Here is an 11,624-nt window from a genome sequence, read left to right on the forward strand (position 1 = left end):
GGAAAAACAATTCAACAAGATGTGGGATTGTTAGGATTATCTTTTATTATATTATTCTATCCACAACAAGACGATGAAAATGTGTGTCATACCTAGATTTTTTTTTTATTGAAATAAAAAACCGTTATGTTTTCAAAGAAAAACACGCATAGTTCCCTTTCGCGTGGGATTTCAGGGATAAAACCTATCCTATGTGTTAATCCAAGTTGCCCTCTATATGTGTGCTAAATTTCAATGTAATCGGTTCAGTAGTATTTAAGTGAAGGAGTAATAAACACACACACACACATCTATCCTCACAAATCGCATTTATAATATTATTAGTAGGAAGGATTTAATAATGTTATTTTTAATAAACTTACCTATTACTTATGCATTAGCCATAATTATTGCAACCTTGCGAGTTGGAACATTATGGAATTAATTCTATAAATGTAGGAACTATTTTGTTATTTAAATAAGCAATTGTTGGACATTCAAACGCAAAGATGCACTTTGTGTGCTAATAGAAGATGTGAGTATATTATAAAGCTTAAATAGCACAGATAATGCATTAATTTGCACGTCTGTTTCAACTACAGATAAAACAAACTTATTTATTTCATATTCATCCTAATTAGATCCTAGATTAAGAATTCTTTCCTAAAAATTACTACAAACATTGCGATAATGATTTTAACAATAGATATAGGTATTTACAAAGAAATGAAATTATATATACAATTATATTAAAAAAAAACTCATTAGTTTGCAAATAACGCTTACACGTGTTGAATATTATGATTGTGTCCTTTTATATTAAATTCGACTTCAATTAAGTATATTATTTAATTTAATAATTAATAAACCTATATAACAAATTGTTATTTAATAGAAAACTCCATTATGTACACGTGGTAAATAAAATAAATTTGGGTTAATGCGAAATCAATGTATGGATTAGATAACTGCGCTTTTTAATTATATAATTTGTAGTTATTACATCACGGAAATAAACAAACATTCTGAGGAATTGATATCTTCACCAATAATAAAGAAATAAATAACTATTTATAATTATGATAATTTAACACTTTGACGCGTTACAAACGAAATTAAAAAGAACGAGATTTATAGACTAACATTCAAAAGAAAAAGTTTCAGTAAGTAGGTATGTCAGAGGTAAATGAAAAAAAAATTAAGAACACTGATATTTTCAATATGATATCTACGCAAAAGTACCTACCCACTATCAATCCCACTATTAATAACTTTTTCCGCCAAAAATGCATGTAATTTATCGTCTGTCATATTTTATCTGTTGCATTCGGTTACACAATCGGAGGCCAATCAGCCGCGTTCCTAATTAACAACTTTCTCCGTAAAGTCAATGATCGCGATGATAGACGGAATAAAAAACAATATAAAACCTTGAAAAATAAGTTACGAATTATTTTCTTCATTAATTTATAATTCTGCCTGACCGTTATAAAATGTCTTTGTAATTTGTAAATGATTACTGATTGTAAGACCTTAGCATGTTTTTATCTGCTAATAACGTAGGTATATATTTAAATATGAGCTTTGGTATGAGTTTTTGATTTGTATTTAAAGAGAAGATACAAGAACAGAAATAAAAGAGGTTTTAACATTGTATTTGTGTTGTTTAATTATAGGAGATTTATATAAATTGTGTACCTAAATATAAAAAATCCTGTGTATAAATAAAACGTTACGTATTCATTAAAAAGCAGCTCTTGTCTAACTAGACACAATTTTGTTACATTGTAACGAGATAGGGCTCTAATTGAGACGAGTTAAAAATACGTACGTAATTAGTAATTGATCTCAAAAGTGATTACCGCACAGAACAAAATAAAAACATCACAAACAGGGCATGTTCATTCGGCATACAAATCGGTAATTAACTGTGTTAATAGCCTGCGCATCGGTATAAGATAGTTTCTTATGAAGAATGTTCAGTAAAAAACGCGTGGCCACCGTGGTTGGAAAGCGTAAAGAGATACCGTGCACTATGCATGATGTATGGGACTTGTGAATGCTTTATGGCAGCTAGATGTTCGTATATTTTGTAGCTAAGATAATCTAAACAAAAGTTCAGTTGAAAGCTAAGTGTCGTTAGCGTGGCAACTGGATAAGGAAACTACCTACCAAATTTCAGTGATGTTAAATCTAATTTTTTGCGTGATTCAGCAATAACTGAAGTTAGATGGAAGACTCAAGGTCAATATTCATTCCTCACATAATATTTGTAGAAATAAAATTCACAGGGTAAAGTTTTTTAATTTGTCTAGATACTATGCAAGTTGAGTACCTACTAAATGAAGTTACAAAATACAGTACTTTTGCTACGCTTCAGATTCCTAATTAAATCAGTGGTCAGTGAAGTTCTTGTGATCCCAGCCATCAAAAGCAAAACGGTGTGTGAAAGCAGTATGAACAATAAATTAATTAGAGCACAATGTAAATTCAACACGCATTGTAACACTATCAAGAAAATCAAATACATAATAATGTCTAAGAGTGTGTTCTATACATTCTAAACATTAATGTACATAATATGAACTACGTTGGTACATCTCTTAAAATGGGTATGGGACATAAGTTCAAAAAGTGTTTTTGCACAAAAGAAAATCATGGATTTGAGTAAATTAGAATTTATTTTAGAAAAACACAGAACGCGAACTTTATTTTTTATCGCTTTTAAAGTTCAATTATTTAAAATTCACACAATGTTGACGATATTTTTTATGAGAATACCTACAACACATTAAAGGTACTATTGCAAACTAAAAAATAACGTATTAAAAATATAATAATATAGTTTAAAATTTTGCAAACAAAATATAACAACCGTGACCCAATTACAAACGAAACAGTCAATCGAGGCGGTCGGATAAAAAATACACCTGCAGTAAAATAACAGTAAATGACGCCGGCAACATGAGAATTGTAGCGTAGTGGGTGCGTAACCGACTACATTTACATATTAATGCGCAGACGGATATTGTTTTTATCGCACCATTGTTCGAGCTGCGTTTGCTAACATTCTCTTTCGGCGCTAGCAATTAAAATGCTTATCAAATTTATATCGGAATGCTCAATCAGTTTCAGTTTGCATAGAGATTATTAGAGATTCGATTCTTAAGGCAAGTTAATTATATTTAGCATGTTACTATAACGATGACAATTATTAGCGAAACATGTTTACAATTCCAAAGAGCACTTTTAATCTATATCATATTTGAATTTGAGTAATTCTCAGTCTTTGGATAAACAGTCTTGAATCCACGTCTCTGATAAGATAACAACACATTTATTAACGCAACGTTTCTCTTATTTCAAATCACATTCTGAAAACACCGAATTTACTCTCTCTAAATGGCGCGTTCAATGCTGCTGATAAACTGAGTCCTATTACTTTTCTAGTATCTCTGGGAGCGAGTATACCGTCGTCCCATAACCTAGCTGTACTGTAATACGGCTTTCCCTCCTTTTCAAATTGTGTTTCAAGCGGAGCACGCACTTGTTTATCATTTTCTTCTGTCCAAACTTTTCCTTCCCGTTGAGCTTTTTCTTTAGCTACCAAGGATAAGACTGTAGCAGCTTGGGGACCACCCATCACTGAAATTCTTGCATTTGGCCACATATACAAGAAACTAGGTGAATAAGCGCGACCGCACATTCCATAATTGCCAGCTCCGAAACTTCCACCAACGATCACTGTAATTTTGGGCCCCTTGAAACAGCTCACAGCGGTCACCATCTTCGCTCCATTCTTAGCAATACCACCCGCTTCGGCTTCTCTTCCCACCATAAAACCGGTTATGTTTTGCAAGAACAATAAAGGTATTTTACGCGCCGCGCAAAGTTGAATGAAATGTGAACCCTTCAATGCTGCTTCCGATTGCAATACACCATTATTTCCTATTACACCAACGGGATGCCCATAAATAGACGCAAATCCACAAACTAAGGTATCTCCATAGAGCTGTTTGAATTCGTGGAAACGGCTTCCATCAACTACGCGGGCAATAACTTCTCGGATATCAAAAGGTCTTTGTATGTTTGCGCCTACAATGCCGTGCAAATCGTCAATATTATGGACGGGTTCATCGACCTGTGTTGGATAAATTCTGGCTTTTTGATCATTATTCCAATTTAAATTAGCTACTACATTTCTGGCTAAATGCAAAGAATGTTCATCGTCTAATGCATAATGATCTGTTACTCCAGATTGCCTACAATGTAAATCAGCGCCGCCTAAATCTTCCGTTGATACAGTCTCTCCGGTGGCTGCTTTGACTAGTGGTGGTCCAGCTAAGAAAATACATCCTTGTTCCTTAATAATAATGCTCTCATCTGACATGCTAGGAATGTAAGCTCCGCCTGCTGTGCACGATCCCATAACTACGGAAATTTGTGGAATGCCCTCCGCTGACATATTGGCCTGGTTATAAAATATTCTACCAAAGTGCTCTCTATCCGGGAAAACGTCAGCCTGATCAGGTAAATGCGCGCCGCCCGAGTCGACAAGATAAATGCACGGAAGTCGACATTCCTGAGCGATTGATTGCGCCCGTAAGTGCTTCTTCACAGTGATCGGAAAGTAAGTTCCCGCTTTTACCGTAGCGTCATTAGCGACGATCATACAATCGCGACCGTGAACTTTGCCGATAGCGGTGACGATTCCGGCGCATGGAACCTGACCTTTATACATGTCGGTGGCTGCCAACGTGCTTAGTTCTAAAACATCACTGCCTTCGTCCACTAACCGGTTAATCCTGTCCCGTACAAGCAATTTTCCTCTCGCCGTGTGCCTTTTTATCGCCTCATCTGGCCCGCCTTTCACGGCTGCGTTTGTTTTTTGACAGAGTTCCTCGACGAGCTCATCCATTTTTGCTTTGTTTTCTTGGTAATAGGGGTCATTTTTGTTCGGCTCACTTCCTATTATAGTCGCATTGCTATATTGCCGATATTGGACGCCAATTCGACGAATTCCTTTGAGTAATTTTAACATTTTCGCGATGATCGTAAGTTGTAAATAGTAATAAGCGGCCGGCCGGCGTATGGTTGCCCCGCTACTGACGATAATAAGTACCGTTATCAGCGCGATTTAATCGTATATAAAAACAAATTCGTCGCTCGGGTCGAGGCATTGATAAAAACTCGTATAATGTAATGATAATGTGGGGTATTGTTAGCGTTTATGTAATATTTACATACATTTACGTCTATGTTAACGATTTGTTGGTCTTTACGTGTAATCTATTCAAATAAAACAATACCTACGCTAGCTGCAGACAAAAGTCTATACATGTTCAATCACAATAACATGTTTTGACCTACATAAGTTGCAAGTGATGTAATGACTATTTTGTTTATCGTAAAGAAATAAACCTTGAATGGAGCTCGCATGAACTCTTTGGTATTAAGTAACCGAGAAGTTACGTCATTTTAGCATATTGTCCTTATCGCCACGTCATTACCCTGTCCCCACCTCAGTTTTAATGCAATTCGTTTAATGAACAAGTTTTTCTTTTTAAAGATGATATAATATAATGTGGTGATAACAATAAATGATAAATCATCCATTGACATAGATCCTTCATAGTAGGTAGATACATCGTAATGCACTTTCGTTTTCAATTAATATTCATACAGGCACTCGCACACCAGATTGATCGATCAATTAAAAGATACAACAAGATTTTTTGTATTAATAAATAGGAATTCAGAAATTTAGATCAGATTTCAGAAATAACATAATTAGCTACTAGGGATACGTATTCATATAATATTAGTTGGGTTTCAAATACAAATCATATTAATGACAGTGTATTTGCATTAGTATAATTTTTTTTTCTTTTAGTGCCCGTAATCTGCGTAATCGTTTTTCGCATTAAATTATACAAATAATACGGTTACAGTTAATCAAATCTTCCCTGAAGCATCAATACTCCTCAGAAATCAATAGTTTTTTATAGTTACACCAAAAAAGCCTCTCAGGTTTTAACCGTTATGGGAACCTTCAAATCTACCATATAATTATCTACATAGCAAATTGAAATGTTTAATTAAAACGTGCCAAAGGTAATGACAATAGATCAGGCAGGTTAATGACTCCTCAGTTTGTACGCAACAACCGCTAGGTGGCGACACTTGATACAGATGGTGAATCGATCGTGATCGTAAAATACTTCCGTACTAGACCATAAAATTAACCATTTGCGTAATTGTTAAATGTTATAAATGACTTTCCTAAGAGGAGAAAACTATGAATGTTGTAACTCACAAGTTTATACCTAGATAACTTGAAAGAAGATTAGAAAGAAGCATTTTGCTCTACGTGTATAATATGCTGATAAGTTGCAGACTTCTTTTACTTTGGACTGCTTTAAAAATGTTCCGAAATTGAAGAAAAAATTAAAAATTAGAGCGACCGAATTGATAACCACCTCCCTTTTTTGAAGTCGGTTAACAAACATGCATATACGTAATTTATACGCAACGTGCATTTCCTGCTCTTATAAAAAACAATAAAACTTAGGATACATGAACATATTAATATTAAACGATGTCGTAAATAACAATGATAAAATACATAATTCGTTTTATTTCTGTCCACTCATTCATTTGTTCTCATTTGGCAAAGTTACGAAATACCAAAGCGAAAGTAAGGAGCCATTCCTTTGATGGTTTTAAAGATATGATTATATGCTTTAAATCTGTTGGTTTATAAAAGAAAATCACACAAAATTCACATGGTTGAGGAAGTAAAATTGCTTGGGAGTTGGGACAAAACGGCTCGACTATTATATTGTGTGAAATGGTACTTGGTTTATTCTCACGCAATCTCTTTCTTATGTCATCAATCATGAAGGCACAATCTACATGCATTACTACGTTTCGTTAAATGTACAACGTAGAAAGTGGAGGTAGGCATTTTTAGTAAAAATGGAAAGTGTAGCGACCAAATAGTTATAACTTATGAGTGGTTTAACTGAAATTAACTTCAGTCTGCATCTTTCATTGCGTCTAACCGTCATGAGAGATAACAAAACTACATTATTTCTACATAACACTACATCTCAGGCAATTTTTAATATAAAAAATAAAAAACATCTTCACGCAAAACTTAAAATGATTATAAACAGTACTTAGGTACGTTTTAGTTTTGTTTTCTTATGAATATTTTTTTAAGGATCGCGATGAACAAACCAAACTCGAGATGAAGCATCGGCAGGAAGAAGATGATTTGTACAGAAAATTCTCGAAACACAGAGAAGAAGAAAACAGGCGGATACGGGAAGAAATACAGGTAAAAAATATTGTAAATTTAATCTTATTTTTCTCATGATTGATATACGCTCAGAAGGCACAAGGACCTGTCATATCAATCCTTTAATTAATTAAGCTTATATTTTATCAATCATCTTAAATCTTACTAAATCAAGATGTTATGGAAACACTCAATCTCTACTCGAAATATATTATAATAATTCAAACCAATTTCTTTGCAGGATGAATGGGAAAGAGAGTTAGAAAGGTTAACAAACAGATTTCAGCAAGAGATGCAAATAAAAAAGAGAAGACCAGACTCAGAGATCGGTGCGTTAACGTTACGGCATCAGCAGGAAAGAGCTGATCTAGAGAAGAATATGACTTTAAGAAGAGATAAGAAGAAAGAGAGCTTGACGCGGAAAATGTTGGAACATGAAAGGTAATAGATAGTTTCGATGTAACGATATATAAGTTATCTAGTGATTAGTACAGATAGATAGAAATAGACACTGCTCGTTGTTAAAAAATATCTTGATGAACTTGGCTATCGGCTAATGGTAATAACATTAGATAATATCGCTTCAAACATGAAACCTCAAACAAAAGAAATCCTCTCATTGTAAAAATTGTGGTAAAAATGGGATTTACATAACATTTTCGCCTGATTTAGTTATAGTTTATAGCATAACTAATAGGTGACATTTTTCAATTACAGGGCAGCAACAGCAGCTTTAGTAGAGAAGCAGAGTCATGAAATGATGGAGCTGATCCAAGAGCGAAGGTCTGAATACATGGCGGCGTCTTCCCTGTACCTGGATGGGGAAGAAGCTCCCCCCTACCCCGCGAGGGCACCTCCCCCGCAACCGCCTTTAGTTTCTAAGTTCCACATATACACCGATCCTGCGGAATTCTCTGAGATCGACAAAATCGCTATTTCGGTAAGTTAAATGCCACTTTGACCATTTCATTTACCATAGGACGAAAGTTGTTTGAAATGTCTGTGCTACTTGACAAGTGTTTTGTTACATCCATAAATAAATATGAACACAAAACAAAACATCAGAGTCCTACCGAGCTAATGGAAAAATTGCCAACAAAAAGACTTGTGCAATCTTCATTTCATCTCTATCAAATAAATACTTTATTTATCGCACAGGTGGCGCAAGAAGACCAAAAGACATTCACAGATCTAGTCCGACAACTAGTAGGGAGATGTGCGACAGACGTAGAGAAGGCCAGAACCATCTTCCGCTGGATAACTGTGAAGAATCTCAACAATATCCAATTCGATGACAACTTGCGAGGTGACTCACCACTCGGGCTGCTACGGGGCATTAAACACGGCACTGAAAGTTACCATGTGTTATTCAAAAGATTATGCAGGTAATTATTCTTAAAATCTTTCTCTTTTTCTGATTTATTTTTGTAATTCTTTATGAAACCCTAATGAATAGATTTTTTTTCATCATGATATAGTATAATTGTTCGTGAAACAATATACCTATCCATAAAGATAATATTTTTGTAATTATAACGTTCTTCTACTGAATTAATTACAATACCTTCATCGTAAACAGATACGCTGGGCAAAATTAATTATCTATATACTTCTCTCTGTGTTCTTATTCTCTAATAATGTCATTTCTTACAGTTACGCCGGTCTCCACTGTGTAGTGATCAAGGGTTACAGCAAGTCAGCGGGCTACCAGCCCGGCGTGCGGTTTGAAGACAACCGCTTCCGAAACTCCTGGAATGCGGTGTACGTAGCTGGTGCCTGGCGCTTCGTGCAGTGTAACTGGGGCGCGAGACATTTGGTCAACGCTAAAGATGCTCCTAAACCTGGGAACAGGGGCAAGAGCGATAGTTTGAGGTTAGTTTTGAAAGCGGAAAATACAAGAAGTTTAGGAAGGCAAGAAACAAATATTGTTCATTCGAAAACATGATTCACAGATGATGCATTAAATTTGTAGATTTTATAAAATAAAAAATTCTTTTTTACGTGTCAACCGTTAAATTATTATTATCAGAATGTCTAAATTATATACCGTACCTTGCTGAATTATAATAAATATTACCTATAATTTCATAGACTCATCAAAATGTTGCTGCAGCTTTCCAATACATTCTTCATGGTCTGTCGCACGATTTAATAAGAAATAAATAGCTTACCATCTGACGAACTACCCTGAGAAAAATGAACTTCCCAGATACGAATACGACGACCACTACTTCCTCACCGACCCACGCGAGTTCATCTACGAGTTCTTCCCGCTAGCAGCCGACTGGCAACTGCTCAAGACGCCGGTGACACTTCACGACTTCGAGGAGCTGCCGTTCGTGCGCTCGCTGTTCTTCCGATATGGGCTGTACTTCAGCGACCCGAATACTAAGGCGGTGATGTTCACTGATTCTACAGGTGAGCTTTATGGCATACAAAATAAGGTTCAAAATAGAAATTCGGTGTTAGTTGGTCTACGAGTTCCTCCCTCTTGCGGCGAACTGTCGAAGTGATTAAGATTTGCTAGTGGAAATAGATGATCTATCTGTAAGAATTGAAGAAGAACTACCGTGTGATAACGCGAATAAGCATAAGATACAAAGAAAAATAAAATGTCATAATATTTTACCATTTCAGTTAATTTCTAGCTCGTTCGTTATTTACCTTATTTTTGACTTCGCTGCGTATAATTACCAATTTATTGACAAAATATGTGTGTATGTGTAGGTGCGGCGACTATGCGCATAGCCATGCCTGCACACATGCAGAGCTCGCTCATCTTCCACTACAACCTCAAGTTCTACGACACGGAGGGGGACGGCTTCGACGGCGTCAGTCTCAAGCGGTTTGTTATGCAGGTAAAATATTATTTATATTATATTATTAAGTTTAATATTTTTGTTTATATGACAAAGATATTAAATTGTGAATGTGGTTACGACTAATGGACCAGTAATATTTTAATTTTTGTCTCTAAAAATCACAGGATTTCAAAAGAGCAACTGTAAAGTTTTTCTTTAGATAATGCTTATAAAAGAAGTCTAGATGAATAAATAAATAATTAATACTTACATGACAAAGTCTGTACATTTATGTTTACCACAATTCAATCGAATAAATATTACGAATTAAGGATTAAAATTTTTAAGTCTTATACATAATTAAATATTATTGTCCACAGTCGGTAGTCGGCAACGTGGTTTCCTTCCGCGTGCACGCACCATGTTCAGGCGCGTTCCTGCTCGACATATTCGCGAATGCGGTGACGCCGCGAGAATACCTCACCGGGGAGCCCATGAAGTTCAAGAGCGTTTGCAAGTTTAAGGTGATTTGTGTACTTGGTTATATAATTAGTAGATATATACCTACTGTATTTATAATGTCTATTGCTTTTGGTTTATAATGTATATCGACTTAGCTGACTAGCCTTTTTTAATCCATCCTAAAATAGTAATAAAAATTACAGGGTATGTTGAACTCTGATTGAACTATTAACAAATTTTTACACTTGTTACCCATATCTAATTGTTGTCTTCCTACAATATTTGCACGTTTTCTCTTCCAAAACTAATTTTAAATCTAAAATTTGTAGATTTGTTGTGCTGAGCTGCAAACAGTGATGGTGCCGCTACCGGACTGTGCGAGCGGCGAGTGGGGACCCACAAAAGCAACTAGACTTTTTGGTCTTGTGCCAATCACACACCAGGTATATTTTTGCAAAAAAAAAACTTAATAATTTATAATTTATACACAAATAATTGAAGTAGTTGACATTTAGCAGCTTCCAGCAAAAAAATAAACTTTAATTAATGAATGCACTTTGAACTAGATAATTGAACATTTTTTTTTGGCTTAACACATTATTTAAAGAAAAAAAATAATTTAATCGTTTCATTTTCGAATTAGGAAGCGCTAGTATTCGCGGGAAGGGAGCTAGAGATCCAATTCCGCATGTCGCGCCCTCTAGCGGACTTCATGGCGACGCTACACAAAAATGGCGTCGACGAGAAACGGCTGTCGAAGTATGTGCAACAGAACGTGTCGGATGATATCGTGTCGTTCTATATTACGTTCCCGGAGGAAGGTTAGTTTTTTTTACATACTTATTTTTGTAGTATTTTTTTCAATTTCGTTTAGTATTGTTATTATAGGGATACCTATATAAACCTCAGCTAAGAATGATGAACCACCATTTTAACCTGGCAACTTTTGAATAAATAAATAAAAAGGTTGTGTTTAATTTGGATTTTTTTTTAATTTTAAACAGTCCCAAAAACTTTAGTAAATAAACATGTACTGCGTGACTTACCTACTTTTATTTATTCATTTTAATTAAAAAATA

The 11,624-nt window shown here is 35.0% G+C and overlaps 2 protein-coding genes across 14 annotated transcripts in view; one reads left to right on the forward strand and one right to left on the reverse strand.

The window, feature by feature from the left end:
- Positions 1-11,624, forward strand: part of LOC123698825 (hillarin) — a 44,910-nt gene that overhangs the window by 31,525 nt on the left and 1,761 nt on the right. For all 13 annotated transcript variants that reach the window (XM_045645584.1, XM_045645578.1, XM_045645576.1 and 10 more), the window contains exons 5-14: positions 7,205-7,321; positions 7,524-7,723; positions 8,000-8,222; positions 8,441-8,667; positions 8,936-9,154; positions 9,492-9,700; positions 10,010-10,140; positions 10,464-10,607; positions 10,875-10,988; positions 11,189-11,366. In XM_045645584.1, the coding sequence (XP_045501540.1) occupies positions 7,205-7,321; positions 7,524-7,723; positions 8,000-8,222; positions 8,441-8,667; positions 8,936-9,154; positions 9,492-9,700; positions 10,010-10,140; positions 10,464-10,607; positions 10,875-10,988; positions 11,189-11,366 (1,762 nt within the window). The remainder of the gene's footprint in view (positions 1-7,204; positions 7,322-7,523; positions 7,724-7,999; positions 8,223-8,440; positions 8,668-8,935; positions 9,155-9,491; positions 9,701-10,009; positions 10,141-10,463; positions 10,608-10,874; positions 10,989-11,188; positions 11,367-11,624) is intronic.
- Positions 3,296-5,144, reverse strand: LOC123698827 (probable methylcrotonoyl-CoA carboxylase beta chain, mitochondrial). The gene has a single exon (XM_045645589.1). It carries the CDS (start codon positions 5,018-5,020, stop codon positions 3,347-3,349), a length of 1,674 nt encoding a protein of 557 aa, XP_045501545.1. The 5' UTR covers positions 5,021-5,144; the 3' UTR covers positions 3,296-3,346.

The sequence above is a fragment of the Colias croceus genome, chromosome 17, assembly GCF_905220415.1.
Source record: "Colias croceus chromosome 17, ilColCroc2.1".
NCBI lineage: Eukaryota > Metazoa > Arthropoda > Insecta > Lepidoptera > Pieridae > Colias > Colias croceus.